General features: G+C 45.2%; 1 protein-coding gene across 4 annotated transcripts in view; it reads right to left on the bottom strand.

The window, feature by feature from the left end:
- Nucleotides 1–24,605, bottom strand: part of adgra2 (adhesion G protein-coupled receptor A2) — a 180,856-nt gene that overhangs the window by 112,704 nt on the left and 43,547 nt on the right. For all 4 annotated transcript variants that reach the window (XM_034169935.1, XM_034169934.1, XM_034169937.1 and 1 more), the window contains exon 2: nt 147–218. In XM_034169935.1, the coding sequence (XP_034025826.1) occupies nt 147–218 (72 nt within the window). The remainder of the gene's footprint in view (nt 1–146; nt 219–24,605) is intronic.

The following is a 24,605-nucleotide window of genomic DNA, read 5'->3' as shown; positions in this document are numbered from 1 at the left end:
TCTGAGTGCATCGTCCTCCCTGCTGGACACAAATCTGCTGGATAACAGCACAGCTCAGATATGACTGATACCCTGTCTGTCTCTCCCAAAGAACAACTCGTGTAAAAACAAATCATGTGTAGACAATAAAAAATAAGTTTACTCACAGCTTCTCCAAAGCATAAAGTCCAAAGAAGGATCCATTTCTCAACAAACGGATTTTGTTGTGGCTCAGTATCCTGTAAAACAAGGAAATTATTATTAAAAAATACTAAATGTATGCACTAAGTTGCATTTTACTCTGCAATTTAAAATGACTTTAGCATTAAAGTGATGAACTAAAACAGTTGGATGGGATTTAATAACTTGCTCTGACAAAGACTAAGGGCCTGATATACTAAAGGTTTTCATGCTTAAAAATATGCACAAACACAATTGCACTCACTAAAACACCTACATGCTGAATTACTGAGAGTGTGCAACAAGGAATGTATCTTTCAAATGTGCAAAATCTGAGTAGCATGTACTGTCAATTTAACGTGTTTGCCTTCATTATATACTACTATAGTTTAGAGTTTGTCCACCCCAATGCGCAAAATTGTGGGAGGAAACATGCAAATAAGTGAGATTTATATATATATATATATATATATATATATATATATATATATATGAGGTCTGTTAGAAAAGTATCCAACCTTATTATTTTTTTCAAAAACCATATGGATTTGAATCACGTGTGATTACATCAGCCAAGCTTGAACCCTCGTGGGCATGCGAGAGTTTTTTCACGCCTGTCGGTGATGTCATTCGCCTGTGAGCACTCCTTGTGGAAGGAGTGGTCCAGCCCCCTCGTCGGAATTCCTTTGTCTGAGAAGTTGCTGAGAGACTGGCGCTGTGCTTGATCAAATTTTTTTCACAAACTGTGAGGCACATCGAGTGGACACCATTCGAGAAATTCAGCTGGTTTTCTGTGAAAATTTTAACGGCTGATGAGAGATTTTGGATTGTTTCTATCGCTGTAAGGACTTCCCACGGAGCAGGACATCGAGCAGCGCTCCGAGGCGACGTTGTCATCCTGTTTCAAGCTGAAAACCTCCAAATTTAAGCCTCTGTTGACCCAGGACGTCGTGAGAGAACAGAGAACTTTCAGAAGAGGTCGGAATCAGCAGTTTATCCGAACATTCCACTGTTAAAGGAGATTTTTTTTAATGAAAGACGTGTGGACGGATTGGCGCGTCGGCTCGCAGCCACAGGAAAAACACCTCCGTTGGAAGCCTTAAGGACAAGTTGGAACATGCCCTGCTGTTAAACAATTTCTCAGATACTCACTCAACTGAAAGCCACCAAAAGCCGCCTGGATTTTACAAATGGTTATCAACACGGAGGTGTTTTTCCTGTGGCAGGCACGCCGCGCCGGCTGCGAGATTTTTGATCAAGCACAGCGCCAGTCTCTCAGCAACTTCTCAGACAATGAAAATCCGACGAGGGGGCTGGACCACTCCTTCCACAAGGCGTGCTCACAGGCAAATGACATCACCGACAGGCGTGAAAAAACTCACGCATGCGCACAAGGGTTCAAGCTTGGCTGATATAATCACACGCGATTCAAATCCATATGGTTTTTTAAAAAATAAAACTGTCGGTTTCTTTTCTAATAGACCTCGTATATATATACAAGGTCTATTAGATAATAAACCAACCCTTTTATTTTTTTTAACCATATGGATTTGAATGACGTGCGATTACACCAATCATGCTTGAACCCAATCATGCTTGAACCTTGAGTTTTTTCACGCGTGTCGGTGACGTCATTTCCCTGTGGGCAGGCCTTGAGTGAGATGTGGTCCAGCCCTCTCGGCTGAATTCCTTTGTTTAACATGCTGCTCGAGACGGCGCGCGTTGCTTTATCAAAATTTTTTCTGGACCTGTGAGGAATATCCGAGTGGACACTATTCGAGAAATTAAGCTGGTTTTCAGTGAAAAGTTTAACGGCTGATGAGAGATTATGGGGTGTTTCTGTCGGTGTAAGGACTTCCCACGCAGCGGGACGTCGTGCAGCACTTCCAGGCACCGTCGTCGGCCTGTTTCGACCTGAAAACATCCTAATTTAAGGCTTAATTCACCCAGGACGTCGTGAGAGAACAGAGAAGATTCAGAAGAGGCCGGCATGAGGACTTTATGCGGACATTCCACTGTTTAAGGACATTTTGTAATGAAAGACGTGCGCGCAAATTCGCCGAGTCATTTCCGTGACGACTTGGCAAATCTGTGTGCGCCGCGACAGGAAAAACACCTCCGTGTTGAAAACCATTTGTAAAATTCAGGCGGCTTTTGATGGCTTTCAACAAGTGAGTAACTGAGAAATTGTTTAACAGCTTGGGCATGTTCCAACTTGCCCGTTAAGTTTTCCAACGGCGGTGTTTTTCCTGTCGTGACCCCCCTCGGTCGGGTCCGGCCCGACATGCGACTCTGCCCGCACGTTCTTTCATTACAAAATGTCCGTTAACAATGGAATGTCCGAATAAACTCCTCATGCCGACTTCTTCTGAAAGTTCTCTGTTCTCTGACGACTTACTGGGTCAACAGAGCCTGAAATGTGGAAGTTTTCAACTTGAAACGGTGAGACGCTGCCGCCTCGAAGCGCAGATCGCTGTCAGGCGCCGTGGGCCGTCCTTACGGCGACACTACCAGACCAAAATCTCTCATCAGCCGTTAAAATTTTTACCGAAAACCAGCTGAATTTATTGAATGGTGTCCACTCAGTTGTGCCTTATAGTTTTGAAAAAAATTTTGATCAAACAAAGCAGCAGTCTCTGAGCCATTCCTAAACAATGAAAAAACGACGAGAGGGTGGGCCACTCCTCACTCAAAGACTGCCCACAGGCGAATGACGTAACCGACAGGTGTGAAAAACCTCTCGCATGCCCACGAGGGTTCAAGCATGTCTGATGTAATCACACGTGATTCAAATCCATATGGTTTTTGAAAAAAATAATAAGGTCGGATACTTTTCTAATAGACCTCGTATATATATATGTATACTCAACAAAAATATAAACGCAACACTTTTGGTTTTGCTCCCATTTTGTATGAGATGAACTCAAAGATCTAAAACTTTTGCCACATACACGTCACCATTTCCCTCAAATATTGTTCACAAACCAGTCGAAATCTGTGATAGTGAGCACACACTCTGAAGTGGCCTTTTATTGTGGGCAGTCTAAGGCACACCTGTGCACTAATCATGGTGTCTAATCAGCATCTTGATATGGCACACCTGTGAGGTGGGATGGATTATCTCAGCAAAGGAGAAGTGCTCACTATCACAGATTTAGACTGGTTTGTGAACAATATTTGAGGGAAATGGTGATATTGTGTATGTGGAAAAAGTTTTAGATCTTTGAGTTAATCTCATGCAAAATGGGAGCAAAACCAAAAGTGTTGCGTTTATATTTTTGTTGAGTATATATATATATATATATATATATATATATATATGTATGTATGTATGTATGTATGCAAACACTTACAGTGCTGGCATAACTAGATTTGTTTTATTATTTTACTGTACTTGTGCAGCATTTCTGCATACAGTACAGTCTATGTAGTTCCAGAGAAAACTATAAATGTTAAATTTGTATGCTGCTGTACATGACCATGCAAACTATGATCAACAGTAATGTACATTCCAGTATGTGCCACTGCCACCAGCGAGCCACAACAAAAAATAAATTACAGTGTAACAGATATACAATACATTACTGGTCATTATTTCAGAATAGAAGTATTTGCTTAATATATTATATGGAGACTGTTGGGTGCCACTTTTTGTTCTTTAATTAATGATTCATGACCGATGACTTCTTGTCAAAGGTGGGAGCCCGTGTCTGTCATTTGACAGACTACTTTTGATGAATGTAATGATGTGGAAATGTAACGTCTGGTGTTGTGTGTCATACTTTATTCATATAATAAGTAAGCGAGGGCTCTAGAAACACCAGGTTTGCGCTTTTTAATAACCAGAAAAGCATTTATAGCACATTTAAACCCAATGGTTACTTATGCAGCAAAAGTTGGCTTTATGCCCCTATTCAAAAATAATTGCTTCCTTTCAGGAAAATATAACAAGAACCCTTCTTTCGCACCACACCAGTTTCTATCTTCATGTGGTTTTGATCTGGGTTAATGTTTTTACAGTGAATGGAGTGCTAATCCTGCTGGAAACCCACTGGGATTGCCGGCAGTTTGACATGTAGAATTTGGTGCCATACACAAGACAGGTGTTAGTGTCTTGCTCAGTGACACACACACACACACACACACACACACACACACACACACACACACACACGCACACACACACACACACACACACACGTGCATAACCAAAAATTTAATAGCCTGACCAGTTGGAAGACAACTTTTCCATAACACAAAGTTTCAGTAACACTTTACTTGAAGGTATTGTCATAATAGTGACATAACACTGTCATAAGAATCAAAATCAGAATCACCTTTATTGTCATTGTAATTTGCATTGCAATGAGATTTGAGTGCAACTCCAAAAAGGTGCTTTCCGTGGTGCGAGTAATTTTTAGCCAAATAAAAGATAATAAAATTTAACAATAAATTGTTCAGAGTATATGTACAGCTAAATAAACATAAGATACGGTAAAATAAAATAAAATGTGGACCAAGTAAAATGTAAAAATGAGAATTACGAGGTCTGTGATGAAAAAAAGCGGTCCTTTTTATTTTTTCAAAAAATAAATGGATTTGATTCATATGTTTTTACATCAGACATGCTTGAACCCTCGTGCGCATGCGTGAGTTTTTTCACGCGTCAGTGACGTCATTCGCCTGTGGGCAGGCCTTGAGTGAGGAGTGCTCCACCCCGCCCGTCGGAATCTCTTTGTCTGAATAGCCGCTGCGGACGGCGCGCGTTGCTTTATCAACATTTTTTCTGGACCTGTGAGGAATATCCGAGTGGACACTATTCGAGAAATTAAGCTGGTTTTCGGTGAAAAGTTTAACGGCTGATGAGAGATTATGGGGTGTTTCTGTCGCTGTAAGGACTTCCCACAGAGCAGGACGTCATGCAGCGCTTCCAGGCACCGTCGTCGGCCTGTTTCGACCTGAAAACATCCTAATTTAAGGCTTAATTCACCCAGGACGTCGTGAGAGAACAGAGAAGATTCAGAAGAGGCCGGCATGAGGACTTTATGCGGACATTCCACTGTTTAAGGACATTTTTTAATGAAAGACGTGCGTGCAAATTCGCTGAGTCGTTTCCGTGACGACTCGGCAAATCTGTGTGCGCCGCGACAGGAAAAACACCTCCGTGTTGAAAACCATTTGTAAAATTCAGGCGGCTTTTGATGGCTTTCAACAAGTGAGTAACTGAGAAATTGTTTACCAGCTTGGGCATGTTCCAACTTGCCCGTTAAGGATTCCAACGGAGGTGTTTTTCCTGTTGCGACCCCCCGCGGTCGGGTCCGGCCCGACATGCAACTCTGCCCGCACGTTCTTTCATTACATAATGTCCGTTAACAATGGAATGTCTGAATAAACTCCTCATGCCGACTTGTTCTGAAAGTTCTCTGACGACTTACTGGGTCAACAGAGCCTGAAATGTGGAAATTTTCAACTTGAAACGGCGAGACGCTGCCGCCTCGAAGCGTAGATCGCCGTCAGGCGCCGTGGGCCGCCCTTACGGCGACACTACCAGACCAAAATCTCTCATCAGCCGTTAAAATTTTTACCAAAAACAAGCTGAATTTATCGATTGGTGTCCACTCAGTTGTGCCTTACAGTTTTGAAAAAAATTTTGATCAAACAAAGCAGCAGTCTCTGAGCCATTCCTAAACAATGAAAAAATCGACGAGAGGGTGGGCCACTCCTCACTCAAAGACTGCCCACAGGCGAATGACGTAACCGACAGGCGTGAAAAAACTCTCGCATGCCCACGAGGGTTCAAGCATGTCTGATGTAATCACACGTGATTCAAATCCATATGGTTTTTGAAAAAAATAATAAGGTCCGTTACTTTTATCACAGACCTCGCATATACAACTGTGGAATCATATTGCACGGGAATATTGCACATAAGTGTTACATGACACAGTCATGAACATGTCATAAACATTATGTCAATGTCATAAGTGTTACATGACTGCTGTCATTAAGTATCATTCGGTTTTTGTAATGACAAGTTGATATTTTAGGTTGTCTTGAATATGACAACTTAATATTAATCAAAGTGACATAACCAGAAGCTGTATTGGCCTTTTGGTCTTCAGTTGTATGCCAACCTGTCAACTTGTCATTACCCAAATGACACTTAATGACAGCAGTCATAAACATTTATGACATTGACATAATGTTTATGACACGTTCATGACTGTGTCATGTAACACTTATGACAGTGTCGTGTCACTATTATGATGATACCTTCAAATAAAGTTTCTTAATGATCCACCTCAGCTGTTCCCTTGTTATGTCTTTCATCCCACTGATGACGTCATAAAAATTTTCTGAATTCTAAAAAGATTCCTTTCATTCTATCTGCAGTGTTATTGTTAAGGTATTTTCTCCAGCAGCACTCGACTGCACTTGACGTCAAAAGATAAATGTTTTCAATTTTACCGCCTGCTGCAGCAACAAGTACATAAAGAGTCAGAGTCATGAACACACAGTTAATCACATACGTTAATTAAATTCATCTTTTTCTTTTCTTTTTCTGCTGAGTAATGATTGATGACAACTTACCCAACTTCCTGCAATTCATCCCAAAGCCCAAACTATCCAAAAAGTGTTTCGGTTTTGTTTGATCTGGAACACCTCTTTTAGTTGGACCAAAATTGGTCCTTTGATTCTGACTGTTTTCTCAGGCAGATTTCATGTTTCTTATTTTAGGTTTGATCAAACTAAAAAGTCCAATGGTTGGAACCAACAAGGCAGGTGTGAAACCACCCTTAGACCCCTTTCAAAAGATAGGATTTTTTTTTTCTTTTCTGAATCTGAATGGCGCAAATCGGGTTCAAACCAGATTGTTTTCTATCCAGCTCAACCCACCCCACGGATTTGAGCGGGATTTCCTAAGGCTGAATGCAAATGTGGCTAGAATGTGGCTAGCTCGGGATCATGACGTCAAACTTCCTCATTACATCTGTGCACCCAGTGTCTTCTCCAGTAAAGTGCTCAGTAACTCAAAAAAACTATCTTCCTCTATGCACCTTCTCTCTCACACACACACGTCACAAACATCCAATTTGTCCTTGTACGTCCGGTTAAGCAGCAACAGTTGAAAATTTTTAACTTTTGACGGTATGTGCCATCTTGGTACTGGTGCTGCTGTAGTCACAGCCAGAAGTGGCGGTTGGCTGTGTTTTGCCTTTAACGGGAGGAAAAACAAACAGTGAGAGCCGAATTATTTAAGTGCAGAGAGTCACCTGGTTTTAAACAAGTAAAAATTAATTTGGGTGATATTTCAGAAAATAATTCATTTATAACCTCATAAAAAGTTCACTTTTTAACCTGCTATCAGAGCCAGGGTTTCCTGTTTTAATATATCATTGTGCAAAACACTAAAAACGCTTGTATCTTACAATACAGTAAATTATTGTCTGTGTTATTATCACTGAAAAATTATGGGTCCTCACATCGTCACCTTGGGTTTGCCGCTGCAGATGACAGAAATACGACTACAATGAATGCTGAAATGGGTTTTCTGATGCCGATATCTGAACACAGCATAAGACCAGCTATATACACAAACACACAAATGACTTGAATTCGGCTGGAGCCGGACTGAGTTTGGACATGCGTGTAGGATGAGCTGGATTTGAAAAACAGATCTGAAGGCTATCCAACTGGAAAGCAATCTGGATTCAATCTGGCTCAAGCCGGTTTGCCAACCCCAGTCTGAACAGGGTCTTAAATCACTCATACACATTTACAAACAAATCTGTAAGCACGTGCAGTTGCTCCAAAAGACCTAGTGAGGGTGTTCAACCATGACCAACCACATATATCACTATGCGCTCATTCAAGCTGTGTCCCGTCACTTCATGCATATCAGGTTTATAGGTGGTCTGTTTCTGCTGCAGACCACTCTCAAGTTCACACGTCTGTTTTGGGTCCTGTGCAGGTCTGTATGACCCTTTCTCCTCAGCGGGAACTCAGAGTGCAACGGAGGCCCCGCACTGGTGGCAGCCCGCCATCATTAACACGCCCTTCAGCTTCACATCATCTTCACCTCTCACACATGCCTCTAAATGGGCTGTTGGTGACATTAAGTGTGTTTTTAATCACGGAGCGGAGCTGCGTGCGCGCCTTTAAAAAAGGGAGCTGACTGTGAACAGTCTGTGAGATTTACACATTCAGCGGCAGCATTCAGCCCGCCTGCTTCCTGCCACATCAATAAAAACACCCCGCGCCTTCCAACTCACTTAATGACCAGATTTAATCATCCCATTGTGTTTTCTATGAAACTCAGTGGACTTCAGTAACCTCACAGACGGTCACAGTATAGAGTGTAAAATAAACTGTTTGAGGAATAAACAAGAAGGATGTCGGTGTCGCTGACTGAATGGTTCCCCCGTAAAAATCGGTCCGCCTTTTGCATCTGCGCATGCGTCATTAGCTGCATTAAAACCTCGTTTCTGCTTCAAACTGCACTCCAGTCATCATCCATCTCAGCGACAGATAACTAAAGCCTTTGTGCAACAATCATTTCCACATAAATTCAGCATTATTTCATCATAAAATACAGATGAAGCAATCAGAGTGTCGCGGCTAAACAAGCTGCTAGCTGTTGCATTCACTGCGCGTCGGAAATTTCAAAGATTTCAAATTTTCGCAGAGTTTCTGCTTAAAACAGCCTTGTTTCTGCTTAGAACTGACTTTATAATGATTTAAGAGGTTTTACCTTTATCATCTGATGGTTAATAATCACATTATTCCATTTGATTGCTTTGGGTGAAGAGACTCCGTCTCACACGTGCTGCTGTGGTCCGAAATGATGCATGCGCACATGCAAAAGGTGGGCCGATTTTTAGGGGCAGACCGTTCGGTCTGCGACACTGACATGGAAACCACTTCTTCTTCTGCTCCTTTTTTTAAACACAGTCATTTAGCTGGAGCTGCTCATCATGACTCAATATCTAATTCAAAACCAATTGTACTGAAGTCTGATTGTGAAAAGTTTCAGCTGTGAAATAGAACGCTCCCCCCCCCCCCCCCCCCCCCCCCCTTATTTTTCTTCTCTTATAGTTTGACTGCAGCTTTGCAGTGGGGCATTAAAAAGTCCACAAATCTGCTGTGAATGTTGAAAATAAATCAGAGTAACATTTTGGGGTCTGGTGTCAGACGATAACAGACGCCATCCCCTGGTGGCGTAACCTGACTATGAACCCGTGACTCCTGGACTCAGGGTCTCTGCCTTGACATGGGTACAGTATCTCTGCTTTAACTGGAAGCAGGCCTGAGATGAAAGCTGCAGAAGATCCGCAACTGCCAGAATAATTCAATACAGATAGGAGAAGAGAAAGTCGCATCTGGCAACGAAACAAGACATTTAATTCAACACAGATACTTGAGATACAGGCGCTTCGTTTTGACTGTACTGATTGTGCAGGATCAGTCGGTGCACTGCGTGTTTGTTTTTAGGTGCATTTGTTTGTGCATGTGGTACATCATGCATGTGGTCTTACACATTTTTTTAATGATTATTTTTGACATCCACCAACTTCATATATTTTGAGTGCATGAAAGTTTGAGTGTGCCGGTTAGGAGGATTGACATGTGGATGAAAATAACAAAACAATGCTGCTGTGATGTAAGGTTACTGGAAGTTAGCCAGCTCATTGGAAATCGATTGTTGTAGAGGGGTTTAACAACATTTATTCAGTTCAAATGTGAGACCATCATTTCAGTGGGAGATGCTGCACATTAGAGGTGGGTGATACCGGGAATTTTGGTATTGATCCGATACCAAGTAAATACAGGCCCAGTATCGCCGATATCAATACTGATACTGATACTTTTCATATTTAAGCTTCATGGATCCAAAGGATCCAAAAGACCTAGGATAGAATTTCACCAAACATTGTACGTGACAAAAAGTACTTTATTATCACAATCAACATTTTTGTTTAAAAAAATATCACTCAACACAACTTAAAACAAGATCTCCTGAGGTAGAGGGCTGACAAACCACAATACAAAGGTGCGCTGCTCCATGTTGGAGCGCTGCTCTTACAGACAGAGAGTAGACTTTGGTGATTCTGCATGTGCAGCAGTCAGTGCGTGCGGGACAGAAAAAAAGCTTGAATATCGATCTTTTTACATGAGGATTGTTCAATATCAATACCAGCGTTGGTATCGATATTATCGATATTAGGATAGATTCGCCCACCTCTACTGCACATGTACTCATAAGACACTCTGAAGGATCATGTATGACAATCAGTCGGTAAATACTTTCCAAACACTAAAAAAAAAAAAAAAAAAAAAAAAAAAAAAACTATTTTGACTTCTTCCAGTTCTTGTAGGTTCACCACAGAAGATCCCATATGGATCTGCATTTTGATTTGGCACATGTTTTGCACCTTTCCTGTCACAACTCCATATTACATGGAGAACTGGCACAAGTGGTCTTGAACTGAGCACCCTCCACTTTGGAAGCAAACAGACTAACTGCATGTCCTCCACACTGCCCAACAGTAGAGGTATTGTGACGTAATTGTCTCATCTCCCAGCAATGGAGTGATGTTGAGTTTTGACTGTTACCTTCTCACAACCAAAAAATGAAACATATGACTAATTGATGATCTCCATTACCACCCAGCCAAAAAAAAAGAACCTTCATGAGCACATTATAAACTGTCCTTTCAATAACAGACCCCTATCTACCTATTTACAATGTTCCTGCAAACAGACTTACCCTTTTTATTCCTCCAGGAATAATGTCCTCCAGACTATTTACCCATGCTGCTTTCATTTGTTGAAAAAAAAAAAATCCAAGACAACCAATCAATCTTGCAACAAATGCGTGATGTCTGCTGGATGTCTTGCACCGATGTCACAACATGATCTACAAAATGACATCTTGTCATAATGTCAATGTCATAATGCCAACCTCAGACTCCCAAAATTTCCTGCATATTTATATTGTCAAGTGTGTCAGTCACCTCTTTGAGTTTGGTCTGCTTGAGGTTTCTTCCTCATATCATTAGAGGAAGTTTTGCCTTTCCACTGTCACCTGTGTGCTTGCTCTAGGGGTTGGTATGGTTAGACTTTACTTGGGTGAAGCGCCTTGAGGCTGCTTTGTTGTGATTTGGCGATATTTAAATGAAATAAATTGAATTGAATTGAATGTCAGTAAGATGACATGATTTGACACCTACTTGTGATGTTTTCGTAATTTTGCATCATCATAACGACACTGCATGACATGACTAAATCCTGAACAAAACCTGAAGTTATCTGACTGCTGAGATCATTACATTTTAGTGTGAACGAAGGCAATGAGATGGAGGCAGAACATCAAAAAATGAATTTTTAACATGAGGTGATGTGGTGATTAACCCACTAAGCAATTTGGGTCTATAACCTTGAACAAAAAAAATTTAGGGCAAGTTTGTTGAATTGCCACCTTAAAAAAAATGCATTTTTAAATTCAGTTGGTGCAGTAAAATGCTGATTTAAATGATAAGCTGAACCAAATAATGAACAAAACTTACAAACTAAATATATATTTGTGCATAAGTTGGACAACCATGTCCCTGGATGATGGTCCATCAGTTGAACAACAAATGTCCAGTTAGTAAGCAAGAAACACAGAAACAAGTAGCTATTTAAACATGAGCAGTAAGCTTTGATGGTTCCTAAGAAGGCCCACCTGGAAGGAGAAAAAGTTGCAGTTCCTTACCTGGCTGCTGGCTCCAAAAGCAAGCACATCCCCACAGAAGCCCATGTTAAAATGTCTAACTTTAGAGCAGAAATATAGATGTTTATTGCCTGGTACAAAAACTGTTTTGGTGTCTATAGCTAGTATCTTCCTCCATGACAACAGTGATTTTTTTCCCCCTACCGCCTTAGTTTAAGCCATTTTAATCCATAACGTTCTGTAAAATAAGGCTGTATTGAATAATACCTTGTGTCTCAGAGGCTGCTGGCTGAGGCTGCTAACTGTTGTGGAGGACCGTGTATGTGGTTTTGAGCATTGCTTTGTGGTTACCTTTCCTAGTGGATCATACATGAGCTCTGCAGTAGAAAAACTGCAGTATTTTGTGTCAAAGGATTGTGTGATTTAATTTTAGATGCTAATGGCATTAGCACTTGTAGCAGGTATCAGCAGCTTGATGACATTAAGGCCAGTTAATCCATGATTACTGAGGAAATAAGCAGGTCAGAATTTTTAATGGCCACACCAAAGTAAACCACTGTGAGAACCACTGCTGAATCCCCAAATATATGATTTAATGAACACCCAAAACCGAGATTAGCTTGTTAGTTTAGCTGATTCAGATTCAAAGATAGAGGCATGTTCTGGTTTCATTTGTCCTTCCCAGGTCACGCAGGACGTCACGCGGGGTGTCACCTACCCCCCGCCTCTTTATCCAAATACGAGGTCTATTAGAAAAGTATCCGACCTTATTATTTTTTTCAAAAACCATATGGATTTGAATTACGTGCGATTGTGTCAGACAAGCTTGAACCCTCGTGCGCATGCGTGAGTTTTTCCACGCCTGTCGGTTGCGTCATTCACCTGTGAACAGGCTTTGAGTGAGGAGTGGTCCAGCCCCCTCGGCGGATTCTCATTGTCAGGAAATGGTGGAATGATTTGGGCTTTTTTTCCATCAGAATTTTTTCAGAAACTGTTAGAGACTGGCAGCTGGAAACCATTAGAAAAATTTATCTGGCTTTCGGTGAAAATGTTACGGGCTTGGTAGAGAATAAGGAGTGTTACTGTCGCTTTAAGGACGGCCCCCAGTGGCTGTGGGGCACGCCGCGCTCCGAAGCCGCCATCGACAGGCTGAACGACCATTTCATTTCTAAACGGATGGCTGTCTGGATCCGTGACCATCGTGTGCCATTTCTCTGGTTATCACAAGAGCTGGACATCAACCATTTTCCAGCAGATTTCACTTTTAACAAGAGATTTTGTCATGGAAAGCTGAGCGGAGGCTTCGCACATCACGATGGATTCGCTACTGGAGCGAGACAAAACCACCTCCGTTTTGGTCTCACAGGACGGCTTTGAGATGGCGTTCATACAGCTGTCGGTGATTTTTCCATCGAGTGATTATCCGAGAAATTGTGGCTGTGCCTGGACATGCCAGAACATGTCCCGTGAGGCTTCATCACGGCGTTGCTTTGCGCCATGCGGCACCGGAAAATGGTTGATGTCCAGCTCTTGTGATAACCAGAGAAATGGCACACGATGGTCACGGATCCAGACAGCCATCCATTTAGAAATGAAATGGTCGCTCAGCCTGTCGATGGGGGCCGTCCTTAAAGCGACAGTAACACTCCTTATTCTCTACCAAGCCCATAACATTTTCACCGAAAGCCAGATAAATTTTTCTAATGGTTTCCAGCTGCCAGTCTCTAACAGTTTCTGAAAAAATTCTGATGGAAAAAAAGCCCAAATCATTCCACCATTTCCTGACAATGAGAATCCGCCGAGGGGGCTGGACCACTCCTCACTCAAAGCCTGTTCACAGGTGAATGACGCAACCAACAGGCATGGAAAAACTCACGCATGCGCACGAGGGTTCAAGCTTGTCTGACGCAATCACACGTGATTCAAATCCATATGGTTTTTGAAAAAATAATAAGGTCGGATACTTTTCTAATAGACCTCGTATGCATTGCTGTGACAAATGTTTGGGCTTCAAAATAACTGTTCGTGGTCACTATACAAAGCTTATGGGTGACGTCACACAGGATTTGTCCAGTATATATAAAGTCTGCGTTTAATCATGTGTAAATAAGTTTGCTGTGAGAAGCATCCCCTTAGAGCCTATACAGTATGGCTACAAACCCAAATACCTGCTTTAAGATTTGAGGTGGTTTTATTGGAAAACAGTGTAAAATAAGTTCCTTTGTGAAAAACTAGACATGCATGTTGTCATTATGACTGAAGCACACTGGGACCTCCAGTAAGTCTCATCAAAGCTCTGTTAAAATTGAATTCGAAGAACATTGTTTTTCTGTTAGGAACCTCATTGTTATGTGGGCCGCTGAAGAGGAGGTACTGCTGGCCCACCACCACCAGAGGGCGCCCTGCTTGGAGTGCGGGCTCCAAGCACGAGAGGGCGCCAGACCCAGAAGAAGTGACAGCTGTCACTCATCGCACCAGCTGTCACTCATCTACACCACTATATAAGCCGGACTGCAACTCCACCTCCCCGCTGAGAAATCAACTACCGAAGAGGTAATTTTCTCTGCTGACTCGAAACGTTGAGTAATAATCTGAACTTCTTTTGCAGCCGTTATCCTGTGGTGTTTGCCTTATCTGTGGGATTGGCATTTGGTGTGATCAGCGACGGCTTTGCCTCACAGCCCAAACCAAGATAAGTGGTTAAACAGGAGCTGCACGAGTGTGTGATTGGAGGTGGAGGTGCTCCCTCCTAACTGAGTGCAGACTGTGGATTACTGAGTGTGCGACTTCACACTCATCCATCCTGTCTTGTTTTCTGCCAGCAGTACCAGGGTCGACAGCCGAAGACAGAGGCCCCCTGGGGACTCGGGACTTGGCGGCTCCGGTGTTCTTCAGGCCGTTGGTGGTGGAAGCCGTGTGGGATGCGGCTCATCTCTCGTCGGGGGTCTTCTATCTTCAAGCCTGCCCACACGTCACCTGGTGTTAATTGACTATATATATTTTGTGTGTTTAGTTGTGTGTTGTCACAACATTAAATTGTTACTTATTGGCTTATTCATTGTCCATTCCTTTGCGCCCCCTGTTGTGGGTCCGTGCTACGACACCTTCCCAACAGGATTTCTCGGCCATTCGTCATGGATTCCGAGGGGCGTCAACCCGAGCTTGAACGGCCAATGGAAGAGCCAGGAGCGCAGGCGTCAGCAGGAGGCGTGTTGAGTGAGCTGCAGCAGATTTTAACCGCCTTCACGGCTCGGCTGGATTTGGTGACCGAGCAGAATGTCCTCCTTAACCGGAGGGTGGAGGCTCTCACCGCCAGGGTGGAAGCGCGCGATCAGGGCGCTGCTGCAGCCACTCCTCTTGCTGATCCTGGGCCCGTAACAGACGTTCCACTGGTCATTCAACGACCCCCCCCACCGTCCCCTGAAGCATACATAAGCCCTCCGGAACCGTACGGAGGCTGTGTTGAGACGTGCGCAGACTTCCTCATGCAGTGTTCGCTCGTCTTTTCACAGCGTCCTGTCATGTACGAGTCAGATGCCAGCCGGGTGGCTTATGTTATTAATCTGCTTCGAGGAGAGGCACGCGCCTGGGCTACAGCGCTTTGGGAGCAGAATTCACAGCTCCTAACGTCTTATGCTGGGTTTGTACGGGAGTTCAAACAAGTTTTTGACCATCCCAACAGAGGCGAGACTGCTTCGAGCGTGCTGCTGTCAATGAGACAGGGGCGTCGCAGCGCAGCCGAGTATGCAGTCAACTTCCGCATCGCGGCAGCGAGGTCCGGCTGGAATAACGTTGCGCTCCGCGCCGCCTTCGTAAATGGACTGTCTCCGGTCCTGAAGGAGCACCTGCTGGCTAAGGAGGAACCGCGGGATTTTGACGGGCTTGTCGATTTGGTTATATGCTTAGACAACCGTTTGAATGAGCATCGTCGGGAGCAGGCCGGGGGGCGTGACCGGGCACGAGCAGTCCCTCCCCCTTCCGGTTCCGAAAGGGTGACATTGTCCCCACGCTTCACTGCCAGAGAGCTCCGTGTGGCTACAGCTCCCCCTGCTGAGGAGGCTATGGACACGAGCAGGGCCAAAGTAAAGACAAATGTCAGACAAAGGAGGCTGGCCCGCGGGGAGTGTTTTGTCTACGGCTCTTGTGAGCATATGCAGAAGGACTGCCCCAAACGGTCAAAACTACAACGCCTGTCCTTAGAAACTGGGCTAAGGGTGGGCCATAACACGCACGCGGGGAAACCCCGCAAATCTGCACGAATCCCAGTAATGATCCTGTGTGGGGATCTAACCCTTCATGCCTCAGCACTGCTAGACACGGGGTCGGAAGGGAATCTGCTGGATAGCAGATGGGCAAAGGAAGTGACCTTGGTTGTGTCTGGAAATCACAGGGAGGAGATCGTGTTCCATGTAACACCTTCTACCTCCCAAGTGATTTTGGGATTTCCATGGATGGTGAAGCACAATCCCCGGATAGATTGGCCGTCCGGGGTTGTGACGCAGTGGAGCGAAACCTGCCACCGGGAGTGTTTAGGATCCTCGGTTCCTCCCAGCATGACGGCTAATGAGGAGGTTAAAGTCCCCCCAATCTATCGGCGGTGCCAAAGGAGTACCACGATCTCGCTGACGTCTTCAGCAAAGATCTGGCACTCACTCTTCCCCCGCACCGACCATACGATTGTGCCATCGATTTGGTCCCGGGCGCTGAGTACCCATCCAGTAGGTTGTACAACCTCTCACGTCCGGAACGTGAATCAATGGAGACCTACATCCGGGACTCTTTAGCTGCCGGGCTGATCCGGAACTCCACCTCCCCGATGGGTGCTGGTTTCTTTTTTGTGGGCAAAAAGGACGGCGGACTCCGTCCATGCATTGATTACAGAGGGCTGAACGAAATCACGGTTCGCAACCGATACCCGTTACCTCTGTTGGATTCAGTGTTCACGCACTTGCATGGAGCCCAAATTTTCACAAAATTGGATCTTAGAAACGCGTACCACCTGGTTCGGATCCAGAAGGGAGACGAGTGGAAGACGGCATTTAACACCCCGTTAGGTCACTTTGAGTACCTGGTCATGCCGTTCGGCCTCACTAACGCCCCTGCGACGTTCCAAGCTTTGGTAAATGACGCCTTGCGGGACTTCCTGCATCGGTTCGTCTTCGTATATCTGGACGATATACTCATCTTTTCCCCGGACCCTGAGACCCATGTCCAGCATGTACGTCAGGTCCTACAGTGGTTGTTGGAGAACCGGCTGTTTGTGAAGGGCGAGAAGTGCGAGTTCCACCGCACTTGTTTGTCCTTCCTGGGGTTCATCATCTCCTCCAACTCCGTCGCCCCTGATCCGGCCAAGGTTGCGGCGGTGAGAGATTGGCCCCAACCAACAAGCCGCAGGAAACTACAGCAGTTCCTCGGCTTTGCAAATTTCTACAGGAGGTTCATTAAAGGCTACAGTCAGGTAGTTAGCCCCCTGACTGCCCTGACCTCCACCAAGGTCCCCTTCACCTGGTCGGATCGGTGCGAAGCCGCGTTCAAGGAGTTGAAACGCCGGTTCTCGACTGCACCAGTTCTGGTGCAGCCTGATCCTGATCGCCAGTACATAGTGGAAGTGGACGCCTCTGACTCAGGGATAGGAGCCGTGCTGTCCCAGAGCATGGAGGCTGATAAGGTTCTCCATCCTTGTGCCTATTTTTCCCGCAGGTTGACCCCAGCTGAACGGAACTATGATGTCGGCAATCGGGAGCTCCTCGCGGTGAAGGAGGCTCTTGAAGAGTGGAGACACCTGCTGGAGGGGGCGTTGTTGCCTTTCACGGTTTTCACGGACCATCGGAACCTGGAGTACATCCGGACCGCCAAGCGGTTGAACCCCAGTCAAGCCTGCTGGTCTCTGTTCTTCGGGCGCTTTGACTTCCGGATCACGTACCGCCCCGGGACCAAAAACCAAAACTCGGATGCGTTGTCCCGGGTGCACGAAGAAGAAGCCAAGGCGGGGCTGTCAAACCCCACCGAGACCATCATCCCCGAGTCCACTGTCATGGCCTCCCTCACCTGGGACGTGGAGAAGACCGTCCGGGAGGCCCTGGCAAGAAGCCCAGACCCGGGGACCGGCCCAAGAACAGAATGTACGTCCCACCAGAGGCCAGAGCTGCCGTATTGGACTTCTGTCACGGATCCAAGCTCTCCTGTCATCCCGGAGTGCGTAGGACCGTGGCAGTGGTCCAGCAGCGCTTCTGGTGGGCGTCACTGGAAACCGACGTTCGTTCCTACGTCCAGGCCTGTACCATCTGTGCCAGGGGCAAGGCAGACCATCGGAAGACCTCGGGACTCCTCCAACCCCTGCCGGTGCCTCACCGCCCCTGGTCTCACATCGGCCTGGACTTCATCACAGGCCTCCCGCCGTCCCAGGGCAACACCATCATTCTCACGATAGTGGACCGGTTCTCCAAGGCGGCCCACTTCGTGGCCCTCCCGAAGCTCCCGACGGCCCAGGAGACGGCAGACCTCCTGGTCCACCACGTCATGCGGCTGCATGGGATACCATCGGACATCGTATCAGATCGTGGTCCCCAGTTCTCTTCGCAAGTTTGGAGGAGTTTCTGTAAGGAGCTGGGGGCCACCGTAAGCCTCTCGTAAGCCACCCCCAGACAAACGGCCAGGCAGAGCGGGCTAACCAGGAGTTGGAGCAGGCCCTTCGCTGCGTCACCTCCGCGCGCCCGGCAGACTGGAGTCACCATCTGGCCTGGATCGAGTATGCCCATAACAGCCAAGTCTCGTCTGCTACCGGCCTCTCCCCTTTTGAGGCATGTTTGGGGTACCAGCCCCCATTGTTCCCGCTGGTGGAGGGAGAGGTCGGTGTGCCCTCGGTCCAGGCCCACCTCAGGAGGTGCCGCCAGGTGTGGCGGACTGCCCGCTCTGCCCTGTTAAAGGCCCGGACGAGGGCCAAGACCCATGCGGACCGCCGGCGTTCCCCGGCCCCCACATACCAGCCTGGGCAGGAGGTGTGGCTTTCGACAAAGGACATCCCTCTCTGTGTGGACTCCCCTAAGTTGAAAGACAGATACATAGGACCATTCAAAATCCTCAAAATCATCAACCCGGCCGCAGTGAAGCTCCAACTCCCAGCTTCACTGCGGATCCACCCTGTGTTCCATGTGTCCCACCTCAAGCCACACCACACCTCGCCCCTCTGTGCACCTGGACCTAAGCCGCCTCCTGCCCGGCTCATCGACGGGGAGCCTGCTTGGACAGTCCGCAGGCTCCTGGACGTCCGTCGTAAGGGCCGGGGGTTCCAATATCTGGTGGACTGGGAGGGGTATGGACCTGAAGAATGCTCCTGGGTGAAGAGGAGCTTCATCCTGGACCCGGCCCTCCTGGCTGATTTCTACAAGAGACACCCGGACAAGCCAGGTCGGGCGCCAGGAGGCGCCCGTTGAGGGGGGGGTCCTGTTATGTGGGCCGCTGAAGAGGAGATACTGCTGGCCCACCACCACCAGAGGGCGCCCTGCTTGGAGTGCGGGCTCCAAGCACGAGAGGGCGCCAGACCCAGAAGAAGTGACAGCTGTCACTCATCGCACCAGCTGTCACTCATCTACACCACTATATAAGCCGGACTGCAACTCCACCTCCCCGCCGAGAAATCAACTACAGAAGAGGTAATGTTCTCTGCTGACTCGAAACGTTGAGTAATAATCTGAACTTCTTTTGCAGCCGTTATCCTGTGGTGTTTGCCTTATCTGTGGGATTGGCATTTGGTGTGATCAGCGACGGCTTCGCCTCATACCCCAAACCAAGATAAGTGGTTAAACAGGAGCTGCACGAGTGTGTGATTGGAGGTGGAGGTGCTCCCTCCTAACTGAGTGCAGACTGTGGATTACTGAGTGTGCGACTTCACACTCATCCATCCTGTCTTGTTTTCTGCCAGCAGTACCAGGGTCGACAGCCGAAGACAGAGGCCACCTGGGGACTCGGGACTTGGCGGCTCCGGTGTTCTTCAGGCCGTTGGTGGTGGAAGCCGTGTGGGACGCGGCTCATCTCTCGTCGGGGGTCTTCTATCTTCGAGCCTGCCCACACGTCACCTGGTGTTAATTGACTATATATATTTTGTGTGTTTAGTTGTGTGTTGTCACAACATTAAATTGTTACTTATTGGCTTATTCATTGTCCGTTCCTTTGCGCCCCCTGTTGTGGGTCCGTGCTACGACACCTTCCCAACACTCATACGTGGAAGACCAACAGGTCTGCCCACATTAGACACATAGCAGAAAAAAATAGTCTAGTATATAAATAGCACCTTCACAATGGAGGAACAATAAATATTAATTAACACTAGTCCAAGTAAGAGAGAGAGAGAGAGAGAGAGAGAGAAAAGGGGGTTCAGGCATTTAGTAGTCTTATGGATGCAGGGACAAAGCTTGACAGGGCTCTATTTGTCCTGAAGATAGGGGCTCTGTATCTGAGTCCTGAGGGAACGAGGCAGAACCGACTGTGTAGAGCTGGTGTGCCCAACCAGTCAATCATGACTGACCGGTCGATCATGGGCTGAGTTCCAGTCAATCTGACTGGAACTCATCAAGAGGACTTAGGGTTACTATAACAGACTGATGCAGAAGGTGGAAGCAATGCACCAATAAGGATACTGGCTAACGTTAAACGCCATAGAAGAAGAGGATCCTTCTTCTTCCTCTTCTATGGCAGAGGATGCAGAGGAGAAAAAAAAAAACTGAAAAATTATCATTTTCATTCAGAGTGGGAGGAGGATTATTTTCTTGTTTATTCGAAGAGCAAATCCATCTGTCTTATCTGCAATGTAAATGTAGCTTTATTGAAGAAAGGGAATTTGAAGCGGCATTTCAAGATGATTCACAAGAGCTATGATGCAACTTCCCGGCTAAATCACCTCTGCACACCCGAAAACTCCAGGAACCGAAAAGTCAGCTAGCTGCACAACAGTCCATAAATATGGAAGACGTGATGGCTAACAAGATTGGGTGTTCTGTTCGGGCTGGGAATCTGAAGGCCCATTTATTCCGTGTGCCGCTGGAGGAGACAGGTGCAGAACACACAGAGGTAAATTTCTGGAACAGTTTTCGAAATTAAAGAATTTCTGAAATGTTCAAACCATGCTGAATATGCACAGCTAGAAGACAGTCAGTAGCTCTTGGATTTAGCCTTTCTTACTGATCGGACTGACAAGCTCAAGGACAAACATGATCGACATGATCAGCTGCGTGAACAAATTTAAAAGAACGTGACACCTGATATCAAGCACATTGAAGCAGTGTGAGCTGCAGGAACTGTCCATGCATGGACACAGAACATAAGCGTTGGGGAAAAGACTGTGCGGAGCTCGAGAGTGCATGCTCTGATGATCAGGTGCAGAACATCTTGTCATAATTTGACAGGTGCTTTACTGACTTTGCATCCTTTGAGCCTGTTGTCAGTTTTCTCTGTTTTCCATTTGGGGAAAATATGTAGATTGTACAACCCAGTCTCACAGCAGTTTGTGATGCCATTACGACATGTAAACTGGAAATGAAAGAAAATGGGGTGCTTTTCGTGACGGGGGCACAAAAATAAAAAGTGTGAGACTGAGCTGGATTGTATGACATCCAAAGTGGTATCACTTTTCAACCTGGATAGCTGTGGTATTGAAAATGAGACCTCACACTGAAAAATGACATTGAGCTCTTATCCAGAGCAACACCTAGCATGAATGTCCAATTCTGGAATCTAATGCAAAAAGAGAAGTACCCCAACCTCAAACTCCACAAAATTTGACTGCACTTTTTGGATCCACATGTTTGTGTGAGTCTGCCTTTACACATATGAAAATCATCAAGTGAAAATACATATCCACCGTGACTGATGACCACCTTGTGGCCTGCTTACAGCTGGCACTCAGCTCCTACTGTCCAGACTATGAGAGACTAGCTGCCTCCTCTCAGGACCAGAAGTCCCACTGAGGTAGGAAAGAACTTTTCCAACTTGAATTAGGCATTGTATAATTTGAGTTGTTTGTTGTTGTTGTGTTGTTACGGGCCAGTCCTAGGCCTACTGTTAACTTTAAAAGTAGATCTCAGTTCAAAAAAGGTTGGGTACACATGGTGTAGAGTATGTGTGATGTCTAGGGTGATTTGTGTTGCTTTTTTCCTAGTCCTCTTATTGTATATGCTGATGAGTGGTTCCTGTTCCAATTATACTGCTGCTCAGCTTTCTAATACTGTTTAATGGATTCCTATGGACATTGGACAATGCTCCAAACCAGGAAGTGACACTGACTACATTTACATGCAGCCAATAACCCTTTCATAACCGGAATATTAGCAATAACCCGGTTGCGCACGGCCATGTAAACACAGGCAAAAACCCAAATATGTTCATATTCCAGTTTTTAAAAACCCGAATAAGACCCCTGGGTTACTCCTTTTCTAACCCGAATATCAGGTCATATAAACGCGCATCGGAATATCCCCATAGAAAGGAACATTATTTTGTGTTCTGCTCATGTCCTATCCGCAAGGAATCTTGGTCTTTTGAGTACGGCACCTACTTGTATGCAGCATGCGCAACCCACCGGACACCACAGAAGCAGAGGTAAACAAGCATGGGGAAATCCAGACGCGGCAGCACAGCACCACACTTTTGGAGCGAGGAGGAAACCGAGTACTTCATTAGTATCATGAAAGACATGAATATAATGTCTTTTACTGATGGTAGAAAGTACCGCGATAGCTACATTTACAAGAAGGTGGCTGAAAAGTTACGCGAAGCAGGATTTGCACGAACGCCAGACCAAATCAAGCACCAGCGGAAGAAGTGCATCGCTGTTTAGATGGGGATATTCCAAATGATACCAATGACCATGTATACAGGAGTAACTCTGTCTGCTTAAGCATGTAAACAGGTTATTCCTAATGATTCAGAAACCAGAATACTGACCTTATCCCGAATATTAATGGCATGTAAATGTAGCCATTGAAGCTGATTATGGATTCAATGAAACATCTGTAGAATGCTGTAAGAATGGACAGGTGAAGCTGGAGTCTGTGGAGTTTATGGGGGAAAAATAGACGCTGATGTGGAACCACACAGATATGTTTATGTGTGCTGTTAACATGGAAAAAATGAAAATCCCAGATTTCCTCACACAATATTTCAGTTATTCTGTTCTCCAGGACTTGAAAGCTGACTTCCACAAACAAACAAAAATCTACAGTGAACCTCCCACAGACAACAAAGGAAGCTGATTTCCAGGAATGCGGTAACGAAGCTGGACACAACCTACTGTACAATTCCCAAAGCCTCTCTTCTGCATGTTTGGAGTACAGTTGTTCTCGAGACATTGTTCTTTCATAAACAACAGAGTACGGCTGAGAAAGAGAGAAACACAACTCTGTAAACAGACAGAAATAGTCTTCATTTCCCATCAGGCTAAAACAGGAAGCCCAGCCAAATTAGCTGTTTGTACAAAACAACGATCCAAAGGTCAGGGGTTGTAGAGGGATCATTTCCTGGACAGCCAGCAGACAGACAGAGCAGTGTCCAGAGGCAGGTGACAGCTGACAGTGCGTGACTTTATTGCTGCCGCTGCCACTGCTGCTGCTAGCAACATACAACGTTAACAGAGCAAAGAAGGCGAGCAGAGTTTGAAGTCCACAGGCGGGCTGTCGTCTGCTCCGAAGCAGCTTCTCATCATATAATAGGCAGATCAGATGTCAAATTGAGTTATAAAGTGCACAGTACATGCGTAACATTGTGCTAACTCAGTCCAGAATATGATTAGCGTCTGTGTGTAGCATTTAGCCTCAGTCATTCACTTATGTTCAGATCAGAAAGGCCTCTGAGAAATCAGATGGTCTAATTAATTGAATTAAGGTAAAAACCAGGGCCACATGTCATGCTCCAGCATCCCAGTGAAATATTTCATGTACTGTAATTTATTTACACAAAGATCAAAAAGCTACAAATCAGATGATAAGAGCCAGGTCAAAGAGAGGCTAAGATGCTAGCGTTGTTTGAGCAGTGCGGTCAAACAGAGTCAATCAAAATACAAGACATAAAAGCCTCATATACAGTTTTATAAATATTATAATAATACATATTTTATTTAAGAAAAAAATGAATATTTAATATATATGAATCCACTTTCTAATAGCATTTTAATGGGAGGAGGGTCCCTAAAGTGTGTGCAAACGATCTATACGTAAAAAAGGCAATAATTCCTACCATTTCATTATTAAACCCCATGATAAAGAAAGGTAATTGAGGCTTGATATTTTACAGTTTAAGCATGAGCTTTGTATATATAATTCTAAACATAAATTTAAGCATGAACTTTATTATAAATAACTACTAATGTAATAAAAAAACAACCAACTTATATCACACTGCTGTCACACTGTGTTTACTCAGATCGCAGTCGCCATGTCGCATCACTCAGTAATTGCATAAAATAGCGGGGAAAAATGTGATAAATCATCTTTTCCTTATTATTGTTGGGTTTCGTGTATTTATTGTGAGCCTAAAATGACCTTAACCAGAATGCAAATGCACATTTTTGAATGTTGCATGTAAAATTTGTAGGAATATGCACAAAATACTGTGCTTAACTTTTTATATCATATGAAACACATCATAAGAATATGTTGTACAGTACTGTGCACTCTGGTTTAGGGGAAAGACAGGTGCCACTTTCATTGGTTTATATTATATTTGGACTACAGCATGACCATAC

This window comes from Thalassophryne amazonica, chromosome 5 (genome assembly GCF_902500255.1).
Source record: "Thalassophryne amazonica chromosome 5, fThaAma1.1, whole genome shotgun sequence".
Taxonomy (NCBI): Eukaryota; Metazoa; Chordata; class Actinopteri; order Batrachoidiformes; family Batrachoididae; genus Thalassophryne; species Thalassophryne amazonica.
Note: the sequence above shows the minus strand (reverse complement) of the source record. Positions and strands in the feature narration are given on the sequence as shown.